The sequence below is a fragment of the Charadrius vociferus genome, unplaced genomic scaffold (assembly GCF_000708025.1).
Source record: "Charadrius vociferus isolate BGI_N301 unplaced genomic scaffold, ASM70802v2 scaffold272, whole genome shotgun sequence".
NCBI lineage: Eukaryota > Metazoa > Chordata > Aves > Charadriiformes > Charadriidae > Charadrius > Charadrius vociferus.
In genome coordinates, this window is record NW_009647421.1 from 1,877,014 (window position 1) to 1,904,797 (window position 27,784).

At 38.6% G+C, this 27,784-nt stretch overlaps 1 protein-coding gene across 1 annotated transcript in view; it reads left to right on the top strand.

Moving 5' to 3' along the window:
• The window catches only part of FER (fer (fps/fes related) tyrosine kinase), a 164,170-nt gene that overhangs the window by 77,829 nt on the left and 58,557 nt on the right, over positions 1-27,784 (top strand). Inside the window, exons 13-15 of the mRNA XM_009880479.1 lie at positions 17,693-17,749; positions 20,772-20,887; positions 22,395-22,489. Coding sequence (XP_009878781.1) covers positions 17,693-17,749; positions 20,772-20,887; positions 22,395-22,489 — 268 coding nt within the window. The remainder of the gene's footprint in view (positions 1-17,692; positions 17,750-20,771; positions 20,888-22,394; positions 22,490-27,784) is intronic.

The following is a 27,784-nucleotide window of genomic DNA, read 5'->3' on the forward strand; positions in this document are numbered from 1 at the left end:
TTTTTTGCCCAAAGCTGTAATTCTCGTGAGAATGATTAAAGTCTGATACATGCATTTTAAAATGTTAAAATATCTTTTATTTTTTCTAAGCAAATGAAATCCACACTGAGAAGTGAGGATTTATAATACATAAAAGATGTACTTACAGAGAATGACAGTATTTATTGCATAAGCATGAAATTAATCTTCTGCCACTTGTTTGCCATTGTTATGATCATGCAGAAGGCCTGTGATTAATATGTCAGGGAAATTTTCTGTATTTTTTTTTAGTGTAATAGGAGAATTTAGGCAGATTTTCAGTAGGTTCTAGTTTAATTCTAGAATCTGAAGAAAAGCCTGCAGCTATTGATATTTGATAATAGAGTTTTGTAGCTTAATACTAGAGATGCATTTCAGTTACGTTCCTATTTCCACAGAATTTAGAGATGTTACAGAATTTGTTTTTAATGTTTTTTAGCAGAGAGGATTGCAATATTTCTGTCAGGTAACAAAAGGAATACATCTTCCATAATGATAGCCTGTACTTGTCAAGACATTGCATCCTAATGAGAAAATGGAAACAGGAGAGTGATTTTCTCTTTGTGCTAACAAAGTTCTAAACCAAACTGATGTATAATTTCAGGTACCTTGACTACTTTTAAAATTTCTCAAAAATTCTCTGAATATATTGTAATAGCAGCGGCACATAAGACTACCTGAACAGAGCGTAACAAAGATTTTTTTGTATCCAGAGATCAAAGTTTTCTGTAGCTTTTTTTGAAAGGCCATGGCATTAAAAATCTGCTCTAATGAATGTTTCTGGTTCAGTCTTGTCTTTATGGTATTTCTTTCTATGATCAGGATTAGAATAAAACTGGAAGATAACACTCTTAAAGGGTATAAGCGTTAGCTTATGCTCAAACCTAAAAAAAAGTTTATTTTATCAAGTATATGAATTCCATTTTAGCAAACTCTTAGAGAAAAATCTTTGTCCTAGAAATACTAAATGGGCACCTTGGCTACATGTGCATTCCTGGTTTCTGTACATTCGTGTAAAAAAAACAGAGGGCACTACATTATTATGTGGGGTGTGAATCAAGCAAAAGGAATTATCTCAAACACAACTGAAACAGTTAGGAAATAGGAAAAAGAACCAAAATTTATTAAGCAGGAAATGAAAGTAAGCCATTCTTACTAAAAAATAATAGAGTATGTTGTTAGGAGGGGAAAATAAAATATTAAATGGAGATTTATTAAATGAAAATATTTAATGGGGGTTTTGACAAAAATGGATAACTAGCAGAAGAAACTACTTCTATTTAAAGCATCTTTCAACAAAGATTATTTGGATTTACCATATTTTATTGCTAATATTTTTTATATATATGTGAAAATCAAAGGATTGACTGTGTTCTGTAGTATTCTGTTTGTAAGTTACACCTTTATGGGACACTTGTAAAACTGGGGCTTTGCACTGTGGCTTTTCAGTGTCTTTATCAGAAGTTTTATAATTACATGTTAATATAGCACAATAATAAAATTTCATTGGAATTGGGTAGGGTTGCAGTAGTGAATTGATTTTCTGCTGAAGTAGCATCCTGATTTTTTTTATGGAGTCTGACTGCTTCTCCACATTTGGAATGCCAGTATTCTATAATAATTACTTTTATAAAATTGCGAGTTACAAACTTCATGCAGGCCTCTAATTATATTCTTGTTTTTACTAGTGCAGTCAATGTGACTTTAATACAAATAATGTTTTAAGTTTACAATATTTTCAGAGGACATGGCTGACAAGTATGAAACCGTACTTGAATGTAGTCTCTCATGGGTCAAAAAACACAGCTTAGATTAAGAGTAAGAGTTAGAATCTGTGCTCTTAAACAGTTTTGTAGAATTATAGAAAATAAGGTAATTGGTGGGTTATCTTTATATGTGTTTTACCACAGGTGAATAATAGCATGTGTTCTATGCACACATTGTCCCCATTGTGCATATTATTCTGGAAGAAAGTAGAGACATTATTCCTTAGAGGTTTTTTTTAGAGGCTCAAAAGAATGGCCAAGAAGCATTTTGCATTCTGATGAGGAAGAGATGATTAGTATGGAAAGATTCTTTCTACAAATCAGCTGAAGACACACATAGTATGCAAGCTAGGCTTTTTGCTTTTGTTTTCCTTTTATAATGTGACCAGAAGATGCCAGGAAAACACAGGGTTGTTGGCAGAGATGGTAGTAAGGAATATAAGATGGGGTTTGATTCCATTTTATTTTTTCATGCTGTTTTGTCATTAAGTATTTGCCTGTCTCATCTATTCTTTTTTTTGGTACCAGATGCATTCATCTTTGTAGATGACATTGTGTAAGTACTTAAACTTACTAGAAGAAAAGAAGTCTTAATTTAGCTAGAAATTTTAAATGCAGATTTATGGTTTGGGTTTCTTTTTTTTTTTTTAATCAGGAATGTAATTTTATATAGATTTTATCAATAAGTACATAGTTATGTTGAAATAGCTTACCATATGTCTAACATCAAAATGTGCCAGATGCTTAAGCAATGTGTCATTGTTGTGTTTCTACTTGGGCAGAGGAAGAGTGCTGAACAGTTGTTTTTCCTGCCATTAGAGCTGTTAAAATTGTTTCTTATAGTAAATTAGCACTTAGGTTGACATTGTTAAAATTGAACTATTTTGGTATTAAATGCTTATTACCGCCCTACATGAGTGTAGATTAGTTTGTGTGGAGCGTCATGTGCTTGCAGCAAATCATGTATCTGCTGTAGTAGCTGGCTTCTTTGGAATTTTTAGTGGTTTACATACATGTATCTTCATAGATTATCTCAGAAGCACCTAAAGTTTCCACCAGTACATACTGGAAGAATAAGATAATGATAGTTACATGGCTTGCAAACTAAAATTGCTGGATATAAATTGGACCAGCAATGCCAGTATCCATATCATGAACAGAATGCATTATGCAGAGCAAGTATGTTTCCTCTCAGGAAGATTCCTAACATTAAAAGATTCTGCAGTGCTTTGGAGCCAGCACATGTGTTCATATGGAATTGTAGGATGGTGCATGTGGTTCATGGATTCCCATCAAAGTCCTTTCCAAGAAAATTGCGTGGAAAGTGATGGCATCACAGCAAACTTTTTTTTTTTTTCTTGTGCATTTCCTGGATAGAAGAGAATAAGAGAATAGATATCTGTTCTTTCTGTGGCTGCAACCTCAAGTGTACCTACATCTTCCATGGAGTTTCTGGCAAATATGTACCACTGCCCTTTAGCACGTCATTGTCTTCTTTAGATGCAAGCTGTATTCAGAATGTAAATTCTATTCACATACATGGAAGGGAACCTCATGAATATGCAGTTTTCACTTTTGCGTGTGTGTGTGTGTGACTGTGGCTGTGTGTATAGAAGGGCAGTGGACTTAAGGCTTGTCTGTTTTAAGTAAGCATCACGAAAAGTCTTACTATTGAGTTAAATTTCACATACAGACCACCGAGAGTAAACACATCTAAAGCTTACTAATAGAGTAAATATTATGGCAATCAAAACATATTTAGCAGTGTATATGAGGATTGGAAGGTGTTTTCTCTGTGTGTACTACCTATGTCTATTTAATTCTGTAATGGGCAGCCTAATGTTAAGCTTTAAGCGTGGAGAGTGCGAGTAGGTAAAGTTGAAGCTGAGTGTTAAAGTGAAGGAGTGTGTCCTGTTATTAACCACTCCAGACCTAGAACAATCTTGTGTAAAAGAGGAAAACATCATAAAAATTATTGATTCTGTATTGACATGTCACAGCAGTAATTTTTGTATTCGTTTTTAACTCTCCATTTAGTTCTGGGCTTCCTTTTCCAACGGAACTTTAAAGAACAGATTGATTCCTTCATATGTTTGTGTGTGTGTGTGTTGTTTTTTTTTATTAAGAAAAGATAGTTGGATAATACAAACTACAGGACAGACTTTGTAGTTAAAGAATATGAGTTTAAGGGTGTGAGTTACACGTTGACCTCTAGTGCATGTTGGTTTTTGGCATAGAATCACAGAATGGTCAGGGTTGGAAGGGACCTCTGGAGATCATCTAGACCAACCCCCCTGCCAGAGCAGGGTCACCTACAGCAGGTTGCACAGGAGAGCGTCCAGGTGGGTTTTGAATGTCTCCAGAGTGGGACAATCCACCACCTCTCTGAGCATCCTGTTCCAGTGCTCTGCCACCCTCAAAGTAAAGAAGTTCCTCCTCATGTTAAGATGGAACTTCCTATGTTCAAGTTTGTGCCCATTACCCCTTGTTCTATCACTGGGCACTACTGAAAAAAGACTGTTCCCATCCTCCTGGTACCCTCCCTTTAAGTATTTAAAAGTATTGATAAGATCCCCACTCAGACTTCTTTTCTCTAGACTAAAAAGACCCAAGTCCAGCAGTTCCCTGTCCTTCTTGAACCGGGGAGCCCAGAACTGGGCACAATCTCCAGATGTGGCCTCACCAGGGCAGAATAGAGGGGGAGGCTAACCTCCCTCGACCTGCTGGCCACACCCTTCTTGATGCACTCCAGTATGCCATTGGCCTTCTTGGCCACCAGGGCACATTGCTGGCTCATGGTCATCCTGTTGTCCATCAGGACTGTCCATCAGGTCCCTTTCCACAGAGCTGCTCTCCAGGAGGTCAGTCCCTAATCTATACCAATGCATGGGGTTATTCCTCCCCAGGTGCAGTACCCTACACTTGCCCTTGTTGAATATCATAAGGTTCCTCTGTGCCCAACTCTTTAGCCTTTCTAGTCCAGGTCATGCTGTATGGCGGCACAGCCTTCTGGTGTGTCAGCCGCCCCTCCCAGTTTTGTGTCATCAGCAATCTTGCTGATGGTACACTCTATCCCTTCATCCAGGTCATTGATGAATGGAACCTTCTCTTCTCCAGGCTGAACAACTCCAACTCTCTCAGCCTGTCTTCATAGGGGAGGTGCTCCAGCCCTCTGATCATGTTCATGGCCCTCCTCTGGTTTGTATAGTGCTTATTTTTATACCCGTTGCACCGCAGGTGATTACGAAGTAAGCAGTTCAGTTGGAAATAGATCTTGAATTCCTAAATAAATAGCTACGGTTTATCGAATGAAACAAGCTCTTCCATAAGTATCTACAATGGCATAGGGCTTGTTACAGATATAGGTGGATCTCCAGGAGCTGTCTTGTTGCTGCCAAAAATAGAAGTACTTCTTAAGGATTGCTTACACTTAAGTTTCTTGGCAGTTCATCACATAGATAATAAGTTATTTTACAAGACAAATCCACAAAAGCATCAAACTTAATTGAAGTCCATTGTCTTCTGAAATATCAGCTGTGGAGAAGCAAAGGATAGACACAAAAGAAGCTACATGCTAATAAGTGTAGGGCTTTTCTTGCATCAGGTGTGTGCATCAGGTGTATGTAATAGTGTCTGAATTCTCAACAAGACAGGTATGTTTGAGAGAGGTACTTAAATGTTGGTTGAGGAGGAATTCAGGGGCCAGGTTAGGTAGGACTTCAGAATGCATTATTTATACAGTAAATACTGTATTTTGTGTACTATTTAGCATGGATCTCATCATCAGTTCCTAATGAAGAAACTCCTGTTACTAGTTCTGTCCTTTCAGTCAGTTGGAATCCTAAAAGGGTTGCCAGTGATTTACATAGTGTATCCATTGTGATTGCTAAGCTCAAGGTCAACCTCAGACAGTGGTGATCAGTGACTCCCGGTATACCACAGGGGTCATTACTGAGTCTGACTGTGTTTAACATCTTCATTAATGAACTAGATGGTAGGGCAGAGTGTATGACACCAAACTGAGAGGAGGGGCTGATACTCCAGAGGGTCATACTGCCATACAGAGGGACCTGGACATCCTGGAGAAATGGGCTGACAGGAACCTCATGCAGTTCAACAAGGGGAAGTGCGAAGTCCTGCACCTGGGGAGGAGCAGCCTCAGTCACCAGTACATACTGGGGACCGCCCAGCTGGAAAGCGGCTTTGCAGAAAAGTGACCTGGGGGCCCTGGTGGACACCAAGTGTTGAACATGGAGCAGCAACATGCACTTGCAGCAAAGAAGGCAGAATCGTGAGCTGCATTACAAAGTACTGCCGGCAAGTTGAGGGAGGTGACCCTTCCTCTCTACTCAGGACTGGTGAGGCCACACCTGGAGTGCTGTGTCCAGTTCTGGTCTCTCCAGTGCATGACAGGCATGAACATACTGGAGAGAGTCCCACAAAGGGCCACCAAGACGATGAAGGGAGCATCTCTCATATGAGGAAAGGCTGAGAGAGCTGGGACTGTTCAACCTGGAGAGGAGAAGGCTCAGGGGGAATCTCATCAATGTATATAAATACCTGAAGGGTGCAAAGAGGACAGAGTCAGGCTCTTTTCAGTAGTCCCCATTGACAGGACTAGAGGCAATGGGCACAAACTGTGAGGGAGACTGAGCCCCAGCACAAATTTCCCAGAGAGGTTGTGGAGTCTCTCTCCTTGGAGATACTCAAAAGCCATCTGGGACATGGTCCTGGGCAACTGGTTCCGGTTGGCCCTGCTTGAGCAGGAGGTTGGACCAGATGACCTCCAGAGGTCCTTGCAGTCCTCAGCTATTCTGTGATTCTGTCAAGGCACATTGAAGGATTAGATCTCGGAGAGGGTGAGGTGCTTGTGAGGGTTGAAACACAGCTTTCAATGGATTTCTTTTATACAAATGAACAAAGTGAAAAGGGGTGATTCTTTTTAAGTTAGAATATTTTACAGAATGACCAGCAGAAAAACTTGTAGACTCACAGTACTTTTCAATTAACAAAGGCAAGGTAAAGAAGTTAAATGGTAGACATAGATGTTTTTCGCTGATCTCACTGTGGTTATGTTTTAAATTAATAAGTATGAATAGTAAATTTGTTTGCTTAATTATAGGCCTGTTTGTTCAGAAGTTCTGACACATTGAGGAGGATGCTGCATAATTAATTCTTAGACTTTGGAATTTTAGAAGAAGATACAAAAGATACAGTAAGGTGCAACAGAGAGTAGATTGCCATAGACCACATAGGAAAATTTTTTCAAGCTAAAGTCATTAATACAGGAGAAAAAAAAAAAAGAATTCTGAATACAGCATTCAGAAGAGTACACAAGTAGTAATAGAAGCTGCTAATATTTAGTGGAGCCACTTGATGTGTCTGTACGACTTCCCTTTGTGTGTTCTTCATTGACTGGCTTTTTTTCTGCCATTAGAGATTTCCCAGTGCTTTTGCTATTCTGAATAATGAGTTAGTGGTATGTGAGAAGCTAGCAATATCTTGTTAGAGAACAATGTGTATCTGATGTAAAAAACTTAATGCAACATGCTTCATTTAAACTGTTGCCATTTATGTAAAGTTGTAAAGATGTCAAAGCCATCATCTGTCTTGCTTGGAATGCAGGCAGAGCTTACAGATACTCACATTGAAAAAATCTCATAAATTAAGGCTGGAGTTTCATGTTACAGCTGAGTCAAGTGAACAGGTTGCTGGTCCCACAACGGTGTGTATGTGTTGGAAGGGTGGGTGTTCTTCCTCCCTTTTTCTTTATAGGTAGCTTTCCCTTTTTCCTGCTCTTTCCCAATCACAAATTAAGCTAATATAACAGTTTATTTGAAATTTTGCCAGGTTAGTTCTATTCTGCTTCAGTGGTTTTAACACATTCTCTGAAGATTATGAAAGCCAATGCAAGATAAGCAGATGTGTCTAGGAAGGGATAGGATGACAGATCTTAGGCTTTTGTTTTGAACAAAATAGTAATTGGGTGGAAGCTCTAATGTGGAACTGCAGCTCTTTGAAAGGTATTGCATACTAACCACTATAGTTTAGAAATTATTTTGGAAGGACTGTTGGATATACAAAGGGAACAGTCTTGCAGAGAGTATACCTTAGTGTGTGAATGTTGACAAAAGAATTAGTTAAATGTTTTATCTCCTGGGAAAAAGAAACCATCTAACTGGAAACAGTTGGATGTTTTGAAGTTAAGTTGGGATGGAACTAAGTATGTGGCTAAGTGTCTTACGTAGTTCAAGGAGACTCTTTTGGACATTTTTATATATATCTGTAGTCCCCCAACCCCAGCTGTATATAGCTCTTCGTGCACATGGGTGGAAATAAAAATGTATTTGTGCATATGTGAAAATATTTTAGCCTGTTTTAACCATTTGAGTGTATTTCTTTATGCATGCATAATATGACTGTGCTTTTGCATTCCTATTTCTTTAAATGGTACAGAATGTTTAAATGAAAAACAACAGTATCACACAGTTTTATTTACCTTTGAGCATACAGAAAACTGTCAGTGTTTTGGAAGGCATATCTGATAAAGGGTGATTAATTTCTCTGTTTGCATATATTTAGTTAACAGGTGATTCAGAGTACTTTGGTTTGGGAGCTGAATTTACTGTATTAAGTAGAGAAGAATACTATAAGTTTCCTTAATGTGTTTGAAATATTCATGGTTTTGATGTAAATTTGACTTTCTTTTTCCTGTGCTTAAGGATTTCACATTCTATGTCTTGTTCCTTCTCAGTTCTTTTTATTATTTTTATTTTTATTTTTATTTACTTCCTGTATTTTCCCTGAAAGATCCTCAGCATCTTTCTAGTCCTTTGATGAATAAGAGAATATCAACTTAGGGAAATACTGCACATTCTTCGACAAAAAGTGAAGAAAACGGGTTTTGTATGTTGACTTCTATATTTATTTTGCCTATTGATCTTCAAGAAAGACTGCTCAAAGAAAAGCTGTGCAGTTAATCTCAGGTCACTTCTGCAGTTTATATGCTGCATAGTAGATTTTACAAATTTCAATTCTATCCTCTTGGTTTATGGCCATTTATATTTGGTTTAGTAGAAAGATTGAACTTCACAGTGGTTTTTTATGGAACAGTAACAAATCAAATGAAATAGTACTTTTTCCAAAGAGGTAAACCTATCTCACTATTACTCTGTTTTACAGCTCACATTGAGTTTCATCATTGTGGCTTAATACAGTTCTGATAATAATGCAAAACAGCTTCTATAACAATTTTTACAGCTCATGAATCTTTATTCTGAAACAGTTTTAAAGAAGTTGTCTGTGGGGTTTTTCAAAACCCCTCTTGTAAAACTCACTTGTTCTTATGAAGAATCTTTTCCACTAGCTACCTTTATTTCTGTACTTAATCTGAAGGAATTGAAACACATAGTTTATGATTCATTAAATTGTTATGCACGTTAGATCTACTGGCATAGGAGGTGTCAAAAATAGTACTTCTCTAAGAAGATTGTTTCTCATTTGTGGATTGATAGGCCCTATCCACATGTACACAACAGTTACTCACTTTCCTTTTTTTCTCTGGTTCATCAGGTTCGGGTAAGTGATATTTGAATACAGATGTGATGAAAAATTATCTACGATTATGATTTTCTTAGCCATTATTAAAAGACTCTTACTGTAATTATCCTTAATACTGAAAATGAAAGATTGACTTTCCAATTTTGTTGTGTGCAAAAATTGCTCTTAGCTACAGTAATTCATACTATAGATATTTTCTATTTAACTTGAAAGGCAAGCAAATACTATTTTCCAAAGTGTTTTTCTGAGTGCATTTTTTCTGCTTATAACATGAAGAAACAGGCATAATGCATGTTTATGCACTGTACTCATGAGATGCTTACAATATCCCTCTATTTTATGGTTTTTTAAAGGAATGTTAATGAAGAATTTACTCAGGTGGGGGAAAGGGGAGAGATGTTTAGGCTTTTGATAAATTCCCCATGCTGTGTTCAGAGAGATTCTTAGGTTGGGAAGTCTTGTGTTTTCAGTTCTCTTAAAGCAATATGTATTGCTTTTGGTTGAGTCATTTTGGTGTTCCCTAAATCAACTAAGGTTTACAATTTCCAGAGGTTTTTAGCCTTTTTTGCTTTGTTATATCTACTGTAAAGAAGAAAAGCAGTGGCAGAATTTGCTATAAATCCTGCCTTCATCAGTACGATGGCATCTAGCTTTGTGATTTTAATGTGGTCTGAACTATCTAGAGTAAATAATGTGGCAGAGAACATGAGATAAGTAAATAACAGCAATGATAACATAGAATTCTTAATTATTCATACTGTGATGGAACCTGATTGGGATTTGCTCCCTCTTCCTCTATTACAAATCTTGTCTCGAAGTCTGGGTAAGAATCTTGTTTTTGTTTGGTAGTACTCTGAAAATGAATAGAAGCACAGGTGGTGTTTTCTTTTTATCCCTTTTTCTGTCTCCTATTAGAAATTGTAAGATTTTTAAAACCAAGTGTTTAATCTGAGGTTCATAAATTCATATCCAATTCCCAGAATGTCTTTTTTTAAAATGGCTAGTATCCAGTTGCCTTACTGCTGGTTGTTAATTTGAAAAAGTACCATTTTAGAGTTCTTCTTGATTGAAATCATTACCGAAAATTATAGAAAAATAATGCTAGGGGAATATGAACACTAAGTATTCATTCTGGGTTACGTTCTCCATTTTATTGAAAGCTGTTATAATTTATTGCAACTAATTTGTAAGCCTTCTTCCTGGCATAATAATTTGTGATTTCTTTGATGTGGTTTCTGCTAATGAAGGGAGATAGGCAGGAGGAAAACTGCACTTCACACTTGAGCTTACATGTTTGGAAGAAATTTAGGGTAATAGTGATAACAGTTTGGTCTCATAGCTCAGAAGAAGAAAAATGAGATTGCATCTTGTACAGCGACCATCTGCTGTTCATACCGTGGCCTCAGTGGCCTTGCACACAGGTCCAGTACCTGCATCTCCACTGAAGAAAGGACTGATGCAAAATTCATTCCCTGCTGATTGCTCAGAAAGTCTGGAAAAGTACTCACTACCAAACTGTTTTTTATATAAACCTTCGGTATGATGACTGTTAGCTAGTACCTGATCAGTGGGGAAGGGTAGCAGCATTGAGGCTGACCAAGTTCTCCACTGTGTGAATTGCCTGGTTGACCACTTGTTTTTCAGTGTTTCACCAGCAGATCTAGCAGTATCTCCAAAGATACAGTGATAGGACTCCAAACAGGTTATTAGTAAACAGCTGTCTCAGCAAGAACCCTGAAAGCATCCCCACTCCTGGCTGGGGCTGAGGACAGTGTATGATAATGCAGCTGAGAGGTGCTCCTTGCTTCACCACCAGGTGAAACGGGGGGGCCAAACCCTGTCCCATGGGAGACGCTTTCAGCTGAGGATCTACTGCTCAGCATCACGCGAGCCGCATCTCCTGCTGCCTCGCAGCCCTGCCTGTGCCTGGTCACATCCCATTCATCTGGTCCTGGACCCTGTCCCCATCTAGCTTCTGGACTGGCTGTGGCACTGCCTTGTTGCTATGAACCCACTCACTGGTCATGGGGCTGTGTCTGATGCTGGTTCCCCTCACTGGCCTTCACCCTGACCCCGACCCACAGGCTTGACTCCAGACTTACTTTATCACAGCAGACTTGGCTGATCTCAACTTGGGGCTGTCCCCCCAGCCTGTCCTGCTGCCTCGCTGAGGGCAGTGGGGCGGGTGCTGGATGGTGAGACTCAGCCCTGATGGCCAAGGGTCTGCCGTGGCTGCTTAGCCAGCCCTCACTATACACTGTCGCTCCGGCTGCTTTGTAACTAACATGGAAGAATAAGCAGGAAACTGTAACACCGTTGAACAAAATAGGTGGGAGGATTTGACTTCAGAAGACAGTAATGCCTTTCACAACCAGGTAACGGGGAACTCCTTTGCCTGCTGTGGAAACACTGGAGCTGTCTCAGTAGGGTTTCTGCTCGTCTTTCACTTTTCTCCCAAAAAGTGTCTGCCTTGAGGCAGTTTCTTCCTATCCTTTAGGTATCTTGTAATTTCCCTGGTATTCTTCCATAGAGAATCTTGAAAGCATGCTTTTTCAAAGTAGCTCCTCATGTATGATAAAGAATTATCTCTGAAGAGGCAGTGAAACTCTATCTGAGCTGAGCCAAGTCAGTTACTGTGCTTGGCTACGAAGTATGGCATTTATGTAATTCAGTTTCTCCTCCTGGGGGAAATCAGAGGACATAAATACAGTAGAAAATGGTAAAGTTTCCGGATTTCTTAAGTAATTCCATTTGGAAATAAGGTGTATCATTAATATAACAAACAAGTGTGCTTAAGCGCTAATTTCTGTAACTGGATTTGTCTAAAGTACTCTTATATTCTGTGGTCCAAGAGTTAACAATAGAAAAATCTGAACAAGCACAAGGTAAAGAGAGATTTATAGTGTTGTTACAAGAAGAGGGCTACATAATAAGCAGGTTCCTTCTCGGGGGGAATAGTAATGGCATTAATAGTCTCAAGAGTTCTGTTCTCTCTCATTCAGATTAGTTTATGATTAGGTACGGAAATGTGGTGGATTTGCTCTATTTGATTTAGAAGCAACTCTATTGAAATGAAAATTTCTGCAAATTGGACTGATGGGCATTACTGTGTCTGTTTATCTATACCTACACTAAAGATTACTTTTTATTTCCCATTTTGCTGTCACATTTCTTTTGTAACTTTCAGTACCTTTCGCACACATGATTAACCTGTAGAGTAATAGTGTTTAACAACTGGAGAAATACTTACATTCTATGCACAATCAGAATTAACCACTTACAGAAGATCATGAAATTTATGATCAGACAGAAAAAAGACATGACTTCTAACTTTTGTTTATGATATGCTAAAATGCATTCATTCCTTTGTGTGATTGATTTATTTAATTATTGGCTGCTATCCACAAATATTGAATGATGACATATTCAACTCAGTGCAATTTGAACAGAATTAGTGAGACAACAAACTTGCAGTAGAAACAGTCTTGTCCTTGTTACTGTCCATCTTCCAGTGCTGTTCATAATATAGCCCATTAATTAAAGGTAATTGTCTGAACCAGTGACCCTTTGTTTTGAAAAAGTATATAAGTGGATATCCAACACATTGCAAATTAGAAAATTGGTTTTGTTTCTTTTTTAATGCCAGAATTGTAGACTGGTATGATGTAGATGACAGCATCTTTTCTCTTGGGTTCTTTCTTACTATCTGCTGGAGAAACTGCTTTAGTGCAGTTTGGCAGGGCATATATCACTCCACAGGTGCCTTAAGATACTACGTAAAACTTTTATGACTTTTGCCTCAGTCTTAGCTGGCAACCTCTCTTCCCCCACCTCTCAAGTGGATAGACCTCAAGGCAGGGACTGGGGGAGCAAAGTCCCTCCCACTATAAGAGAAGATCAGGTTTGTGACCACCTGAAGAATATACATAAGTCTATACGACCTGATGAGATGTGTCCCAGAGTCCTGAGGGAATTGGCTGATGTAGTTGCCAAGACACTCTCTGATATTTGAAAAGTCCTGACAGTCAGGTGAAGTCCCCAGTGACTGTAAAAAGAGAAACATTGCGCTCATTTTTAAAAAGAATAGAAAGGAGGACCCTGGGAACTACCAACCTGTCAGCCTCACATCTGTGCCTGGGAAAATCATGGAACAGATCTTCCTAGAAGCTCTGCTGAGGCACGTGGAGGACAGAGGGGTGATTTGAGACAACAAGCATGGCTTCACCAAGGGCAAGTCCTGCCTGACCAACCTAGTGGCCTTCTATGATGGAGTGTCTATGTCAGTGGACAAGGGAAGAACTACAAATGCCATCTATCTGGACGTCCATAAGGCCTTTGACACAGTCTCTCACAACATCGTTCTCTCTAAATTGGAGAGATACAGTTTTGATGAGTGGACTGTTCAGTGGATGAGGAATTGGTAGGATGGTCGGATCCAAAGGGTAGTGGTCAATGGCCCAATTTCCAGATGGAGATCAGTGACAAGTGGTGTCCCTCAGGGGTTCGTATTGGGACCAGTAATGTTTAATATCTTCGTCAACAACACAGAGGGATTGAGTGCACCCTCAGCAAGTTTGCATATGACACCAAGCTGAGTGGTGCAGCTGACACACCTGAGGGACAGGATGCCATCTGGAGGGACCTGAACAACTTTGAGAAGTAGGCCCATGTGAACCTAATGAGGTTCAACAAGGCCAAGTGCAAGGTCCTGCACATGGGTCAGAGCAGCCACTGGAATCAGTACAGGCTGGGAATGAAGGAATAGAGAGCAGTACTGTGGAGAAGGACTTGTGGGGACTGGTGGATGAAAAGCTGAGTATGAGACAACAATGTGTGCTCATAGCCCAGAAAGCCAACCATATCCTGGGCTGCATCAGAAGAAGTGTGGCCAGCAGGGTGAGGGAGGTGATTCTGCCCCTCTACTCCACTCTCATGAGACCCCAACTGGAGTAGTGCATCCAGCTCTGGACCCCCCAACATAAGAAGGACATGGACCTGTTCAAGTGAGTCCAGAGGAGGGCCATGAAGATGATACGAGGGCTGGAGCACCTCTGTTATGAGGACTGAGAGAGTTGGGGTTGTTCAGCCAGGAGAAGAGAAGGTTCTGGGGAGACCTTGTAGCAGCCTTCCAGTATCTGAAGGGGGCCTACAAGAAGGCTGGAGAGGGACTTTTTTATCAGGGACTGTAGTGATAGGACAAGGGGTAACAGTTTGAAACTGGAAGAGGGTAGATTTAGATTAGAAATGAGGAAGAAATTCTCTACTGTGAGGGTGGTGAGGCACTGGCACAGGTTGCCCAGGGAAGCTGTGGATGCCCCATCCCTGGAAGTGTTCAAGGCCTGGTCGGCTGGGGCTTTGAGCAACCTGTTCTAGTGGAAGGTGTCGCTCCCCATGGCAGGGGGGCTGGAACAAGATGATCTTCAAGCTCCCTTACAACTCCCTTACAACACTCTGACTCTCTGATAATTAAAGATTTCCATTCATGGAAAGCTGACATAAGCAGCAAACTCTCAATTTTTATATACTATTGAGATGAATATTCACTTATTGATACCTTGTGAAACTGATACTAGCAGGGTCGCACAAGTTGCATATACTCATCAGTAAAGATTTATTTTCTAAACCAACAACAGGAACTTAATAGCAAAGCCAATCAAACTTTGAATAATCCTTTGATTGTGAAAAATCTGGCAGAACCATGGTAATGTAATGAATGAGTTACACTGATATAATAAATGACTGAAAGTTTTCATAAAAAGGAAAATACAAGTAGTGATTAATGTACTGATACAGTGATAACAAATCCTTCAACAGATCATTTGATTCCAGTTTATGGTGCTGTTCTCTTTAATTAGTTCTCTAAAGGATTATGCATCAGATTTTTTCTTCATAAATGAGCCTTTGAAATGCCATGTTGTCAATATTTCCAAAAGTCAATCACTGAAGTACTGAATCCTTGGAATTAAGCAGTAAAAATCCATTAAATTTTAATTCCATAAATTTTTGGCTTTTACAGTACTTATTTCAATGTTAAAAAACATCATGTTAATACCTCCAAATAATCATTTTTGTGTTTTTTTTTGTTTTTTTTTTCTTAAACTTGAGTTTCACTGGTAAAGGAAACGGTGCGGTTTGATGCCATTTCCTATCTGTTTGTAGTGTTACAGCTCCTGAATGAGGCATCCAATCAGAAAAAAATACCTGGAAAATCTTCAGTGAACACAATATTTATGATTTTTAGCAAACTCAAAAGGACGAGATGAAGGAAATTATGTTGCAAAAAGAGGGAGGCGTAAGTCTGTACAAGCCTCTGCCTCTCTTAGGAGTTGACAGCAGACTTTAGGGGTTGTGTAGGTCAAAGGAAATAGTGCTGATTCACAGTGCTGCCTGTGGGGAATGTTTTGTTAAAGATTTAGCCCCCATCTGAAGAGGAAGAAGACTTTTCACACTTTGGAAAAAAAATATATTTCACCTTCTTTTAAGATGATCTCAAGCTTTACGTAACAAAAAAATCATTCATGAAGCTTTGTACTCAGGTTGTCCTCGGTATTCTGTACTAGCAACCTAGAATTTGGCTATGGCAGGGGATATATATATATGTGATTTTTAAAATGGCTTTCTTACCTAGGAAATCAAAATTTTGCTTTTTGGTTATCTGTGTCACTAATAACTAAAAAAATAATAATTATACGTTCTGAATTTTCTTTTAAATTTGAAAATGTGTTAAAGGCAGTGGTGATTGTTGCAATGCCTTCTGTTAGGATTCAGTCTTCGGCAGAAATTTTTTTATGTGGTACCTGGTTCCTGGTAGATAACATGGCTTGACATGGCATGTTACAGGCAAGTTGCTTCTATAACAAGAGAGCAATTTCCCCGCACAACATCCTTGTTAGATTGGAAGGATATGGGTTTGATGGATGGACTGTTTGATGGATAAGGAATAGGCTGGATGGCTGCATCCAAAACGTTATATTCAAGGACTCAATGTCCAAACGAAGATCAGTAACAAGTGGTGTCCCTCAGAGGTTTCTACTACAACTGGTGGTGTTCCATATTGTTATTAGTGACATAGACAGTGGCATTGAGTGCACCCTCAGCAGGTTTGTGCATGACACCAAGCTGAGTGGTGCAGCTGGTATACTAGAGAAAACACATGCCATCTAGAGGAACCTTGACAGGCTTGAGGAGAAGGCCCATGGGAACCTTATGAAGGTCATCAAGGTCAAGTGCAAGGTCCTGCGTCTGTGTTGGGGCAATGTCCATTATCAAGACAGACCGGGGGATGAATGGATTGAAAGCAGCCCCAAGGACTTGGGGTCCTGGTGGATGAAAAATTGGACATGAGCCAGCTATGTATGTTTGCAGCTCAGAAAGCCAACTGCATCCTGGGATGCAATCAAAAGAAGCATGGCCAGCAGGTTGAGGGAGGTGATTCTGCTCCTCTGCTCTGCTCTCAAGAGGCCCCACCTGGAGTACTGTGTCCAGGTCTGGGATCCCCAGTACAAGAAAGACATGGACCTGTTGGAGCGGTTCCAGATGAGGCCACAAAAATGATCAGAGGCAGGGGGACACCTCACCTATGAGGACAGGCTGAGAGATTTGGGGTTGTTCAGCCTGGAGAAGTGAAGGTTCCGGGGAAACCTTATTGCAGACTTTTGATATTTAAAGAGGACTTACAAGAAAGACAAAGAGGGACATTTTGCCGGGGCCTGTAGTGACAGGACGATGGTAAACGGTTTTAAATGGAATTAGGGTAGGTTTAGGAAGAAATTCTTTCCTGTGAGTGTGGCGAGACACTGGGAACAGGTTGCCCAGGGAAGCTGTGGATGCTCCATCACTGGAAGCGTTCAAGGTCAAGTTGGATGGGGCTTTGAGCAACCTGATCTAGTTAAAGATGCCCCTGCCCATGGCAGGAGGGTTGGACTAGATACCTTTAAATGTCCTTTCCAACCCAAACCATTCTGTGAATCTATGGTCTATTTACATACAGAAGGTTTTTCTTTGTCTTTGAATTACAGCCTCATTTAGGTTGGAAGGGTATTCTTGAGGTTCTCTAGTCCAACCCCCCTACTCAGGCAGGTTCAGGTACTGTGGGTTTCCCAGGACTGTGTCCAGGTGGGTTTTGAATGTCTCCACAGACTCCATTTTGGAATGACTCCGAAATCTCTCTGGGTAAGTTTCCTAATCTCTGTTTTATAAACACTTAGATTTAGAATTCCTGTCATGCTTTTGATTGAGTGGTCTGAATATAATGCTTCTTTAGCTCCATTTCTACTGAAATATATCTTATAGAAATTTTATCTTACATATTTGCACAGACTGAAAATTCTTTCTTTTGCTTTCCCTAGGATAAGAAATGGGTTCTCAATCATGAAGATGTCACACTGGGAGAATTACTGGGCAAAGTAAGTAATGAAGTGAGCTAAATAACATTTAAATAATTGTATATTAATCATTAAGCCTATACATTTCCTGTTTGCCTTTTCTTTTAAATTACTGCGGTATGCAATTTTTATGTCAATTCTTTTACTTTAATACACCATACAGCATTGTGCTTTAAATAAATGCAAACCACATTTACTGGTAAATGATCTAATGTGTGTGCTGAAAGTGTTTAGCTAGCATGCATATTTTTCTCTTTTGGAAGGTTTTTTGGCTAACTAGATTTCTATAAAGCATGAGGTGTCTGTTTTACTTTGTGTAGTCTTACAAAAAATGTTGCAAAATGTAAATAAAAACATAAACAGATTTATGTTTATGTATTTACATATAAAATTTAGGTATTTATGTATAAAATTTGATACAATAAGATGATCAAATCAATATTTGTTAAAACGAATGTTCGTTGCTTTTGTATGATTTCTTGGGTGTTAGGTAACTTCACAATCATATATGTATTAAATTAATTCTTGTATAATGTAGTTTCTATCCCAAATTCTGCTTAGGAGCTATAAGTCTTTAAAACCAGGTAAGTCCTGTACCTCACTTACTTTTTTAGCACCTTTGCACCCACAAAGACAATTACGAGTGCCACTCTGGACACAATGTTCCAAAAGATTTCCTGAAAAAAATGAGAAATAGGCTTAAATGAGGAGGAGACAAATTAAAACAATAATTGGCTTCTTGCTATGATACACGTTAAAATAATTGATAAACTGTTCAAGTTCTGTTACCCAGGATAAAATCTCTTCGGCATAAGATGACAAAAAGTGTTATCTACCTGTAGACAGAGCTGTGTCTGCATAAAATACAGGTACTGTGACAGCTTCATATTCTTAAACAGAATAGTATCAAGGGAGAAAAAGAAAGATGTTTCAGGCATTGAAAAAGCTTTGTCATGCTAAAAATTAAATATTAATTAGTCTTGATGAGTAAAGACAGTTAAAGCAGTCTGAAAATTGATTAATTTAGTAAAGTGAATTTGTATGTGCATTGTATGTTTTTGGCACAAAGCATTTTTAACATTCAATAAAGACAACTCAGTGCTTAAAAGTAATTATAGAAGGATGTGTTCTTTAAAAAATACAGAACAGGATAAAAACTATCTTGGAACACAGTATAGATCTGTTATGCATCTATTTCTAAAAAGACATAGTCAAACTAGAAAAGATAAGAATGACAGGGCCATCAGCATCTGTATGAGAAAATGTTAAATAAACTGCAGCCATTCACCATGGAGGTGAGAAATCTAAGGGTCTAGAAAATCTTGAGTTGCCTGGAAAAGATAAGGAGGAAAATCATGAAAGCTTAATGCATAAGAGGATGCAAACTTTAGAAAAGACAAAGATTTTCCTTCACTTCCTTTCCTTCAGATGGTCTCTTTTATTTACTCAGTATTAATTCTATAATACCCCACAAAATTAAAGTTATGTGAAAGGAACATGTTAAAAATCAGATATATAACAATAATTAAATATTTTAAATAAAGGAAAAAAACATTTTCAATACTTAAGTAGCCCTTAAGGTTGTTTCAGCTTTCACTGTTAAAGACCTCTGACCAGAAGACTAGAGGAAAAGTGTGTTGGGAGTGACTCAGCTTCTTACCTTTGGGCACCTCCTGCCATTTTAGATATCAGAAGTACTGTCCTGGCCTCTAAAAGTGCTGTTTCAGAAGGGCAGATTGCTGTCATAGATCCTATGCCTTGCTTGCCAGCTATACCTTAAAATAATGCTAGAAAACTGTGTTTAGGCCTAGATTTCTTCCCTTGTTACTAGCAGCACATTACTATTTCCCACCTGTGAGTTTCTTGTTTCCTTTTTCTGTCCTCTTCCTTTGGCAATACCATATTCAGATTGCATAATGCAATCTTCATCACTCAGGAAAGAAAGGAAGACACTTCCAGCAGAGTTTTACTGTTTTTTGAAGTCACATGCAGCCCCAGATACCAGGACACACAAGTGGAATTCATGTGGAAATTTATCAGATGTAGATTTAAAATCGATTTGTGTTTATTCACTGGGAAATACAAAACTTAGCTAAAAGTATGAGATCTTCAGTTTTCGTTTTTTTTCTTCTCTTGTTTTTTTTTTCATTGATATGAGTGTTTTGTTATGTATCCCACAATTTCCTTCTTTCAGTTTGTGTCCTAATTACTTTTCCTTTTGTTTTTATTTAACTAAAAAATACATCTGATGGAGATTATTCTATGGCCTTTATTATTTCAGTTTTCTTCTATGAAAGCTAAAAAGGTAAACAACTTACCCTGGGGGTAGGTTGTTGAAGACTTAAAATATCTGATTATAAAAGGAGCTGCTTCCTAATGTCTTGTCCAAATGTGAGACCTTACATACTTGCCTTTATAGAGCAGTGCTGAGCTTAACTTTTAAATAAATTGTGGATCATGTAACTTTTTCACAGCAGACACGAGAATACATTTTTTTGCGGTGTTCTTAATTTATGATCAAATTTAATATTGTGTTTTCATTTTTCTTATTTTGCATTTTTTCTTTCTTGTATATGTGAGAATGTTTATGTTATTTTGATGTGTTTTGTCCTAGTTTCACAGATCATCTTTTGGTCTGTTACAGACTGCAAGTTAAGAACTATTGATAAAATACAGCAGTGTGAAAATGAAAGAGTGCAGGAGTAAGAATAAGAAAAAAATATACTACTATCAGTGTCTGTTGACTTTAGAAGTTACTGCGAGGTTTTATGAGAAAATTGTAATTACACAGTTGATGTTTTTTTTCTCTTTCCAGCAAGGTCAAAGTAGAATTCATACGCTGTGTCCATATAATAGGTGTACTGTGTCTGTGTGAACTGAATGAACTCCATTGTGTTAGGGGCAGATACTGGAAGAAAACCTTATTTGGCTTCATAAACACATTTCAAAGCTACATACCAGTTACATTAGCTGTCTGCATTATTTTCCCAGAGATTTGTGAAGATTTTGTTTACTTAGAATAATTTTTTTTTCCTAATTTCAGGGTAATTTTGGTGAGGTGTATAAGGGAACATTAAAGGATAAAACTCCTGTTGCTGTAAAAACTTGTAAAGAAGATCTTCCTCAGGAACTGAAAATAAAATTTCTGTCAGAAGCCAGGTAGGTTCTCTAAATTTAATTGAAATATATACGTGTTTTGAGGATTTTTTTCAAGTTTTATAACTAGATGGATTTACAAAATCTGACCTTCAGAAAAATTCAAAGCAGCAAACTTTTTCATTTTTTAATGTGTGAATGCAGTAGCATCTACACTTGCTGAAACCACTTCTTTGGAAAAGCGAGCTATGCCTATAAAACACAGTTCCGTTGTTGTAAGTGCTCCCATTTAGAACTTCTTCTGAGATGTGCCATGAGAACTGGGATGAGAAGACTGGAAGATGCTGTTAATTTAAATGTGATTATACCAGTCATAGAGCTGATCGCATGTGGCTAGGTTACTATATAGACTCTGTTTAGTGATTTTCTCTTTGTAAGAAGAGTTCAAGCCACTAGAGGTATTTTATGCTGTGTCAGGCAGCATGTCATTGCATACTTCTTTTTCAAATGGCAGTCATGCCACAATATGCTAAGTATTCTGAATATAGACTGATGTAGATAGGTAGGTTCTAGGACCTCAGGGTAGAGGATTATATTGATGTAATTTCACAATTGTTTAAATTAACTTGCTCCTTCTTGCTATGAATCTTTGTATGTTTTCATTTTTAATCCCAAACCGGTATCATCAATTTGAAAAAGATACTAGCTACATTTAGAGAATGAAGATCAGCCACCGTATCTAGTGAATAATTTTAAACTGCTTGTAACTTGGCAACTGCAGAGATGTTTCTTTGTTAAGCAGCCTGCCACTAATGGAGCAGTGTTAGCCTGAAAAAAAGCGACATGTGTTATTTCTCACTAAATATGTATGTGCGAGGTAGGTTAGTATTTTACTTGATCCTAGAAGAAAAAGGAAAAAGGAGGATGTGCTTTAAGTCAGCAGATAGTAGGAGAAACATTTAAGTTACAAGGTCTCTGTAGAATTCTTTCTTGCCCTTCATTTCACTTATAAATTTTAGGCTGCAAATATTCTTATTAAAGTATTGTGTAAGAAGATGTAAACGTTTTTGTTTAATTCCCAAAATTAAAATTGCTGTCCTTACATTCTTCTAAAACTTATTGTATTAATTAATCTCTTAAAGTAAAATTGGAATGAGTGTGCATTTGAAAAGTACAGCAGGGAAGCGTAGAGGCCTGCTGTGAATGCTTTTTTGATGTAGCTCTGCTTCTGGTCCACCACTGAAATGCTATTTAATTAAAAGGGTTCTTGAGAAACTGAAAACCTCTCAGGCCATTTTTCAGTTACATAGAAAAATGTTATGTAGACAAATGGTAAAATTACAATAAGAATAATATAGTGTTCAGTTTGATTTATTAGTGAGTTAGTATGCCCTCTGTTTCAAACAGAATGATGATTGATCTGTTACGCTGATTTTTTTTTTCTTCATGATAACAGTGATGGCATGTTCCATTAAAATAATATTAAGGGTTTAAGATATTTTCCTATAATATTTAATCAGTTTGTACAATAAAGTTTATTAATATAATAAACTTACTTTGTGTTTTGCAGAATACTCAAGCAGTATGATCATCCTAATATTGTAAAACTTATAGGAGTTTGCACACAACGACAACCTATTTATATTGTTATGGAACTTGTTCCAGGTAATTTTTTTTTTCGTTTTTTCCCCAGCATATTTTCATAGGTATTCTTTCCATAATGTAACAGGTATTGTTTTCTGTTTGTCTTTATGTGCATTCTTATGACTGATCTCAAAAGTAACCTGTGTTGTGAATCTTTGGAAATACTAAGTTCTACTAGCTTTGGAGTGGAGTAAGCTCCACAAATCTGTTGTGAGTTTTTCTGTAGCTGTTGAAGACAATTGAATTCACTGAACAGTATTTCAGCTCTACCTTCGTTTTCCTCCTGACAAGATATTACATGGTACTTCCTTTAACAGTAGAGGTATATAGTGAATGTTAAGGTGCTGGTATTTAAAGCAACTTCATGCCTGGGTAATGTTTCAATTTTAATAACTCAGATTTGAGTTATCTTTGGTAATAGAAGAGTTTTTTTCTTTGCCAAAATATATTGTTCAGTTTATGGGTTTCTCTTAATTTATTTTTGGAATCTTGAGTTCATGTTATTCAGCAATGGCTGGAGAGAATTTCAGATTGTTAGGATGATAACAGCTTTTGGGCGATTTTACCTCTGTTGATTTTCTCAGCAGCAGGAAAATGTGTGGGTTTGGTAGCCTGTAGTATTGCTTAATATGGAATGCTGTATTTGTTTTATGTATCACTGGATTTGCCTTCAAAATTATACAGCAAGCTGTTTTAAGAGTTGTTTCATTCATGACAACTTGGATGGTTTATAGTTCCTGAGTACTGGCTTTAGTACAAGAGCACTGATGAAATCTTTGACCTGTTAGAATTTTCTGCCTTTATTCAATTAGATTATATTAGATTATTATATTTTTACATTAGGTTAACTTTATTAAAATGGAGACTAAAAGCAATGTCCTGGATTTGAAGGTAATCAGTTGGTAATCAGCTTCTCTAGACATCTCTGAAGATAAAAATAAATCCTGATCTTTTAAAACCTTTATCATTCTGGTTCAAGGTTTTCAGAGCCTAGGACAAGTTCTTGAAACATATCAATACAATACGAGAAGAAATTAGTGAGAACTTTTCTCTGATTCTCATGCCTATTTTGCAGCCCAAATCTATCAAAAAATTCTTCTGTCTCCGGATTTTGAATTTGCAAGGAACTTCATAATTTTTCTCCTGTTTTGCTGGTCTGTAAGTCCTCTGGCTGGCTTCCGTGCTTTCCTGCCCTCATAAACACTTTACCTTGTTCAAGCCATTACACTTTTCCATATTTTACCCCTTGGCTAGCACACCATGAGACTGACCAAATTGCCTGAAATTATAAGGATGCCAGCTCTGAAGAAGATGGCAGAGGAAAGACAAAACACTTACTTAGATCAGTTCAGAGAAGCAGTGATTCTGATGTTACTTGTTTTCTGTTTTCTAATGGCAAATTTGGATGAGATTACTTGAATTAATAATTATTAGTGCTCTGATTTGGTATCTAATGATGCCCTTTGAAGAACAGAATAGTGGTAGGCTTGTTGACTTGCACTTAGCACTTAACTTTCTCAGTATCTGCTTTTTTCTGGGTTTTTGTCTTAAATATGTTTATGCTTGAAGGCGTTTAAGCTATTTAACTCTGGCATTCTTCTTCATAACTAAAAATGGCATGTTTTAGCTTAGAATTGTGTTCTGTAAATGTATGGCTGAGAAGGCGTGTAATTAATAAATGTCTGGCAGTTTTTTCCCTGAGGAAAAAATTAGAAACATGTCCATAAAATGTGGAATTTCTCCTGTGTTTTCTGAGTTCAGTTTAATGTTTGTGCTTTTTCTGCTGTTTTTGTTTCCCAAATACATGTAGGCTATACATGTACTATGTCTTTTGAGACTGTTGTGGTGTGGCTCAGTAGCAGCTAATTCGGCTTTTCATTCCAGATTTGGATTTCGATTCAGATTGTTAATTTGGTCAGGTCTTAAAAATGTATTTTGAAACTTAGCACTTTATGTAGAGAGGTGCTACTCTGTTAGTGATTCTGTCATAAACTGTCTCTGCAGAGAAATCTTTTTCTTTTGTTGCAAATGTGAACGGGATTAAAAACTATGCATCTGGATAAAGTCAATGAAAACAATAGAGGAGGCAGCAGATGCATATTTAAGCATCTATGCAACCCAGATGTTGCCAACCAATAACAGAGAAATAAAGCAAGTTGTCAAATACAATTATCTTTTGTAGGTAGATCCCTTTTCTTGGTGTGTGTGTGTGCTAACATAACAAGTGACATGTATCCTAAAGTAAGAATCACATTGATAAAGAAAATTCAAGATGGGTGATGTAGCAAGGATTAACCGAAATAATGAATGAGGTAGCAGAGCATGTTGCGGATACATAGCCAAAGTGAAAAGGTAGATGAGAAATGATACATGTTCATGAAAAAGAGCCGTCATTTACTTACTATTCATTTACTTGCTGGTGGTCATACTGGTCTCACTGTCTATATCCACCCAGTGTGAATCCAGATTAGTCCAGTACAGAAAGACTTTGTTATCTTTTTCACTATCCACCACCTGTCAAGAAATGAGGGAAATATCTTCATGTAGTGCTTATGTGTGTTGTATAAATTCTCTTTAAGGGATGCATATGTGGAAAAATACATCCTGTCTCCCTGCCATTAGCTGGTTTCTTAGGCATCAGGTCTCTTCCCTTCTCAGTCTTGTCCTGCAGGTCTTTCTGCAGGAACCTCTACAGGAGGGAAGCAGAACATGACGTCTTTTTCTACATTTGGTTGGGATGAGGTTACTCTAGACCTTCTGACTTCTCAGACAACATCTAATCAAAAAAACAGTCCTTTAAATTGAGAAAGAAGAAGGCCTGAAAAGACAGAACTTGTGGTTTGGGTTGTTTTGTTTTGGTTTTTTTGTTTGTTTCTGTTACAAAATTTTTATGATAGTGGAGGATGGAGCCAGACTCTTCTCGGTGGTTCCCAGTGACAGGACGAGGGGCAATGGGCACAAGTTGGAACATAGGAAGTTCCGTTCCAATACACGGAAAAACTTCTTTACTTTGTGGGTGACAGAGCACTGGCACAGGCTGCCCAGGGAGGGTGTGGAGTCCCCTTCTCTGGAGATTTTCAAGACCCGCCTGGATGCAGTCCTGAGTAATGTGCTCTAGGCAATCCTGCTTTAGCAGGGGAGTTGGACTTGATGATCTCTAGAGGTCCCTTCCAACTCTGAAGATTCCGTGATTTGTGATGACGTGGATTTAGGATGCTTTATCTATTAGATTGAAAACGTATGAGTGAGAGTCTTAATGATTTTTAAACATTAAGCTGCATGTGATTCTTATATCAAGTTAAGAGATTCCAGTAAACTAGTGAAAGACAATTTCTTCTGAGGGCTCAGAGATCATAAATATTTTAACAAAGATGTGTTTTACAGTCATCTCATAAAATGAGCCCAATGACAATCACAAGATAAACTTCCTTCTTACTTTTTAAAGAACATGTATCAGGCAGCATGCATTTTAATACAGGAAAAAAGCTACTGGAATATTTTTTAAAAAGGTGAGTTCTCTGTTTTCCAGATAAGCAATTGGTACTATTTCCAGATAAGCAACTAGTGCTGTTGCCCAAGTAAAGACGTATAGTAAATAGTTTCTCTGAATACAGAAAGGCATAAGAGACCCTTAGTGGGGTGGGGAGGATGCATAGTAAGCTTACTACCCTGGACTTCAGGAGAGCAGACTTCAGCCTTTTCAGGGATCTGCTTGCTGGAGTACAGTGGGATAAAGCGCTGGAAGGAAGAGGGGCCCTAGAAAACTGGCTAGTAGTTAAGGGCCACCTCCTCCAAGCTCAGGAGTGATGCATGCTGACAAAGAGAAAGTCAGGCAAAAATGCCAGGAGGCCTGCATGGGGGAACAAGGAGCTCCTGGACAATCTCAAATATGAAAAGGAAGCCTGCAGAGGGTGGAAACAAGGACAGATAGCCTGGGAAGTATACAGAGAAATTGTCCGAGCAGCCTGGAATCAGGTTAGGAAGCCGAAATAGAGGTAAATCTGGCCAGGGACATCAAGGGCACCAAGAAAGCCTTCTATAAGTGTACCAGTGACAAAAGGAAGAGGGAAAATGGGGAAAATGTGGGCCCACTCAGGAAGAAAGTGGGAGACCTGGTCACCCAGGACATGGAGAAGGCTGAGATACTTAAGAACTTTGCCTCAGTCTTCACTGGGAAGGGCTCTAACCACACCACCCAAGTTGCATAAAGCAAAGGCAGGGACTAGGAGAATGTGGTACCGCCCACTGTAAGAGAAGACCAGGTTCGAGACCAGCTGAGGAACCTGAAGGTGCACAAGTCCATGGGACCTGATGAGATGTATCCAAGGGTCCTGGAGGAACTGGCAGATGAAGTTGCCAGGCACTGTCCATCATATTTGAGAAGTAGTGGCAGTCTGGTGAAGTTCCCACTGACTGGAAAGGGGGAAACATAACCCCCATTTTTAAAAAGGGTAGAAAAGAAGACCTGGGGAACTACAGGCTGGTCAGTCTCACCTCTGTGCCCAGCAAGATCATGGAGCAGATCCTCCTGGAAACTCTGCTAAGGCACATGGAAAAAGAGGTGATTGACAGCAGCCAACATGGCTTCACCAAAGGCAAATTCTGCCTGACAAATCATAGAATTATAGAATGGTTTAGGTTGGAAAGGACCTTGAAGATCATCGAGTTCCAACCCCCCTGCTATAGACAGGGACACCTCCCACTAGACCAGGTTGCCGAAGGCCACCTCCAGCCTGGCCTTACAAACCTCCAGGGATGGGGCCTCAACAACCTCCCTGGACAACCTCTTCCAGTGCCTTACCACCCTCAGAGTGAAAAACTTCTTCCTAATGTTTCATCTAAACCTGCCCTCTTCCAGTTTAAAGCCATTCTCCCTTGTCCTATCACTACATACCCTAGTAAAAAGTCCTTCCCCACCTCTCCTGTAGGCCCCCTTTAGGTACTGGAAGGACAATGTGGTGGCCTTCTATGATGGCGTTATAGCGTTGGTGGAAAAGGGGAGAGCAACTGACATCATCTACCTAGATTTGTGCAAAGCATTTGACACCATTCTGCACGACATCCTGGTCTCTAAATTGGAGAGACATGGATTTGACTGATGGATCACTTGATGGATAAGGAGCTGGCTGGATGGCCGCACTCAAAGAGTTGCAGTCAGTGGCTCCCTGTCCAAGTGGCAAGCAGTGATGAGTGGTGTTTCTCAGGGGTCGGTACTGGGACCGGTGCTGTTTAACATCTTTGTTGGTGACATGTGACAGTATTCTGTAATAGCACTTCCTCATTTGAACGGTAAAGTTTTAGGTGGCCAGTACATAG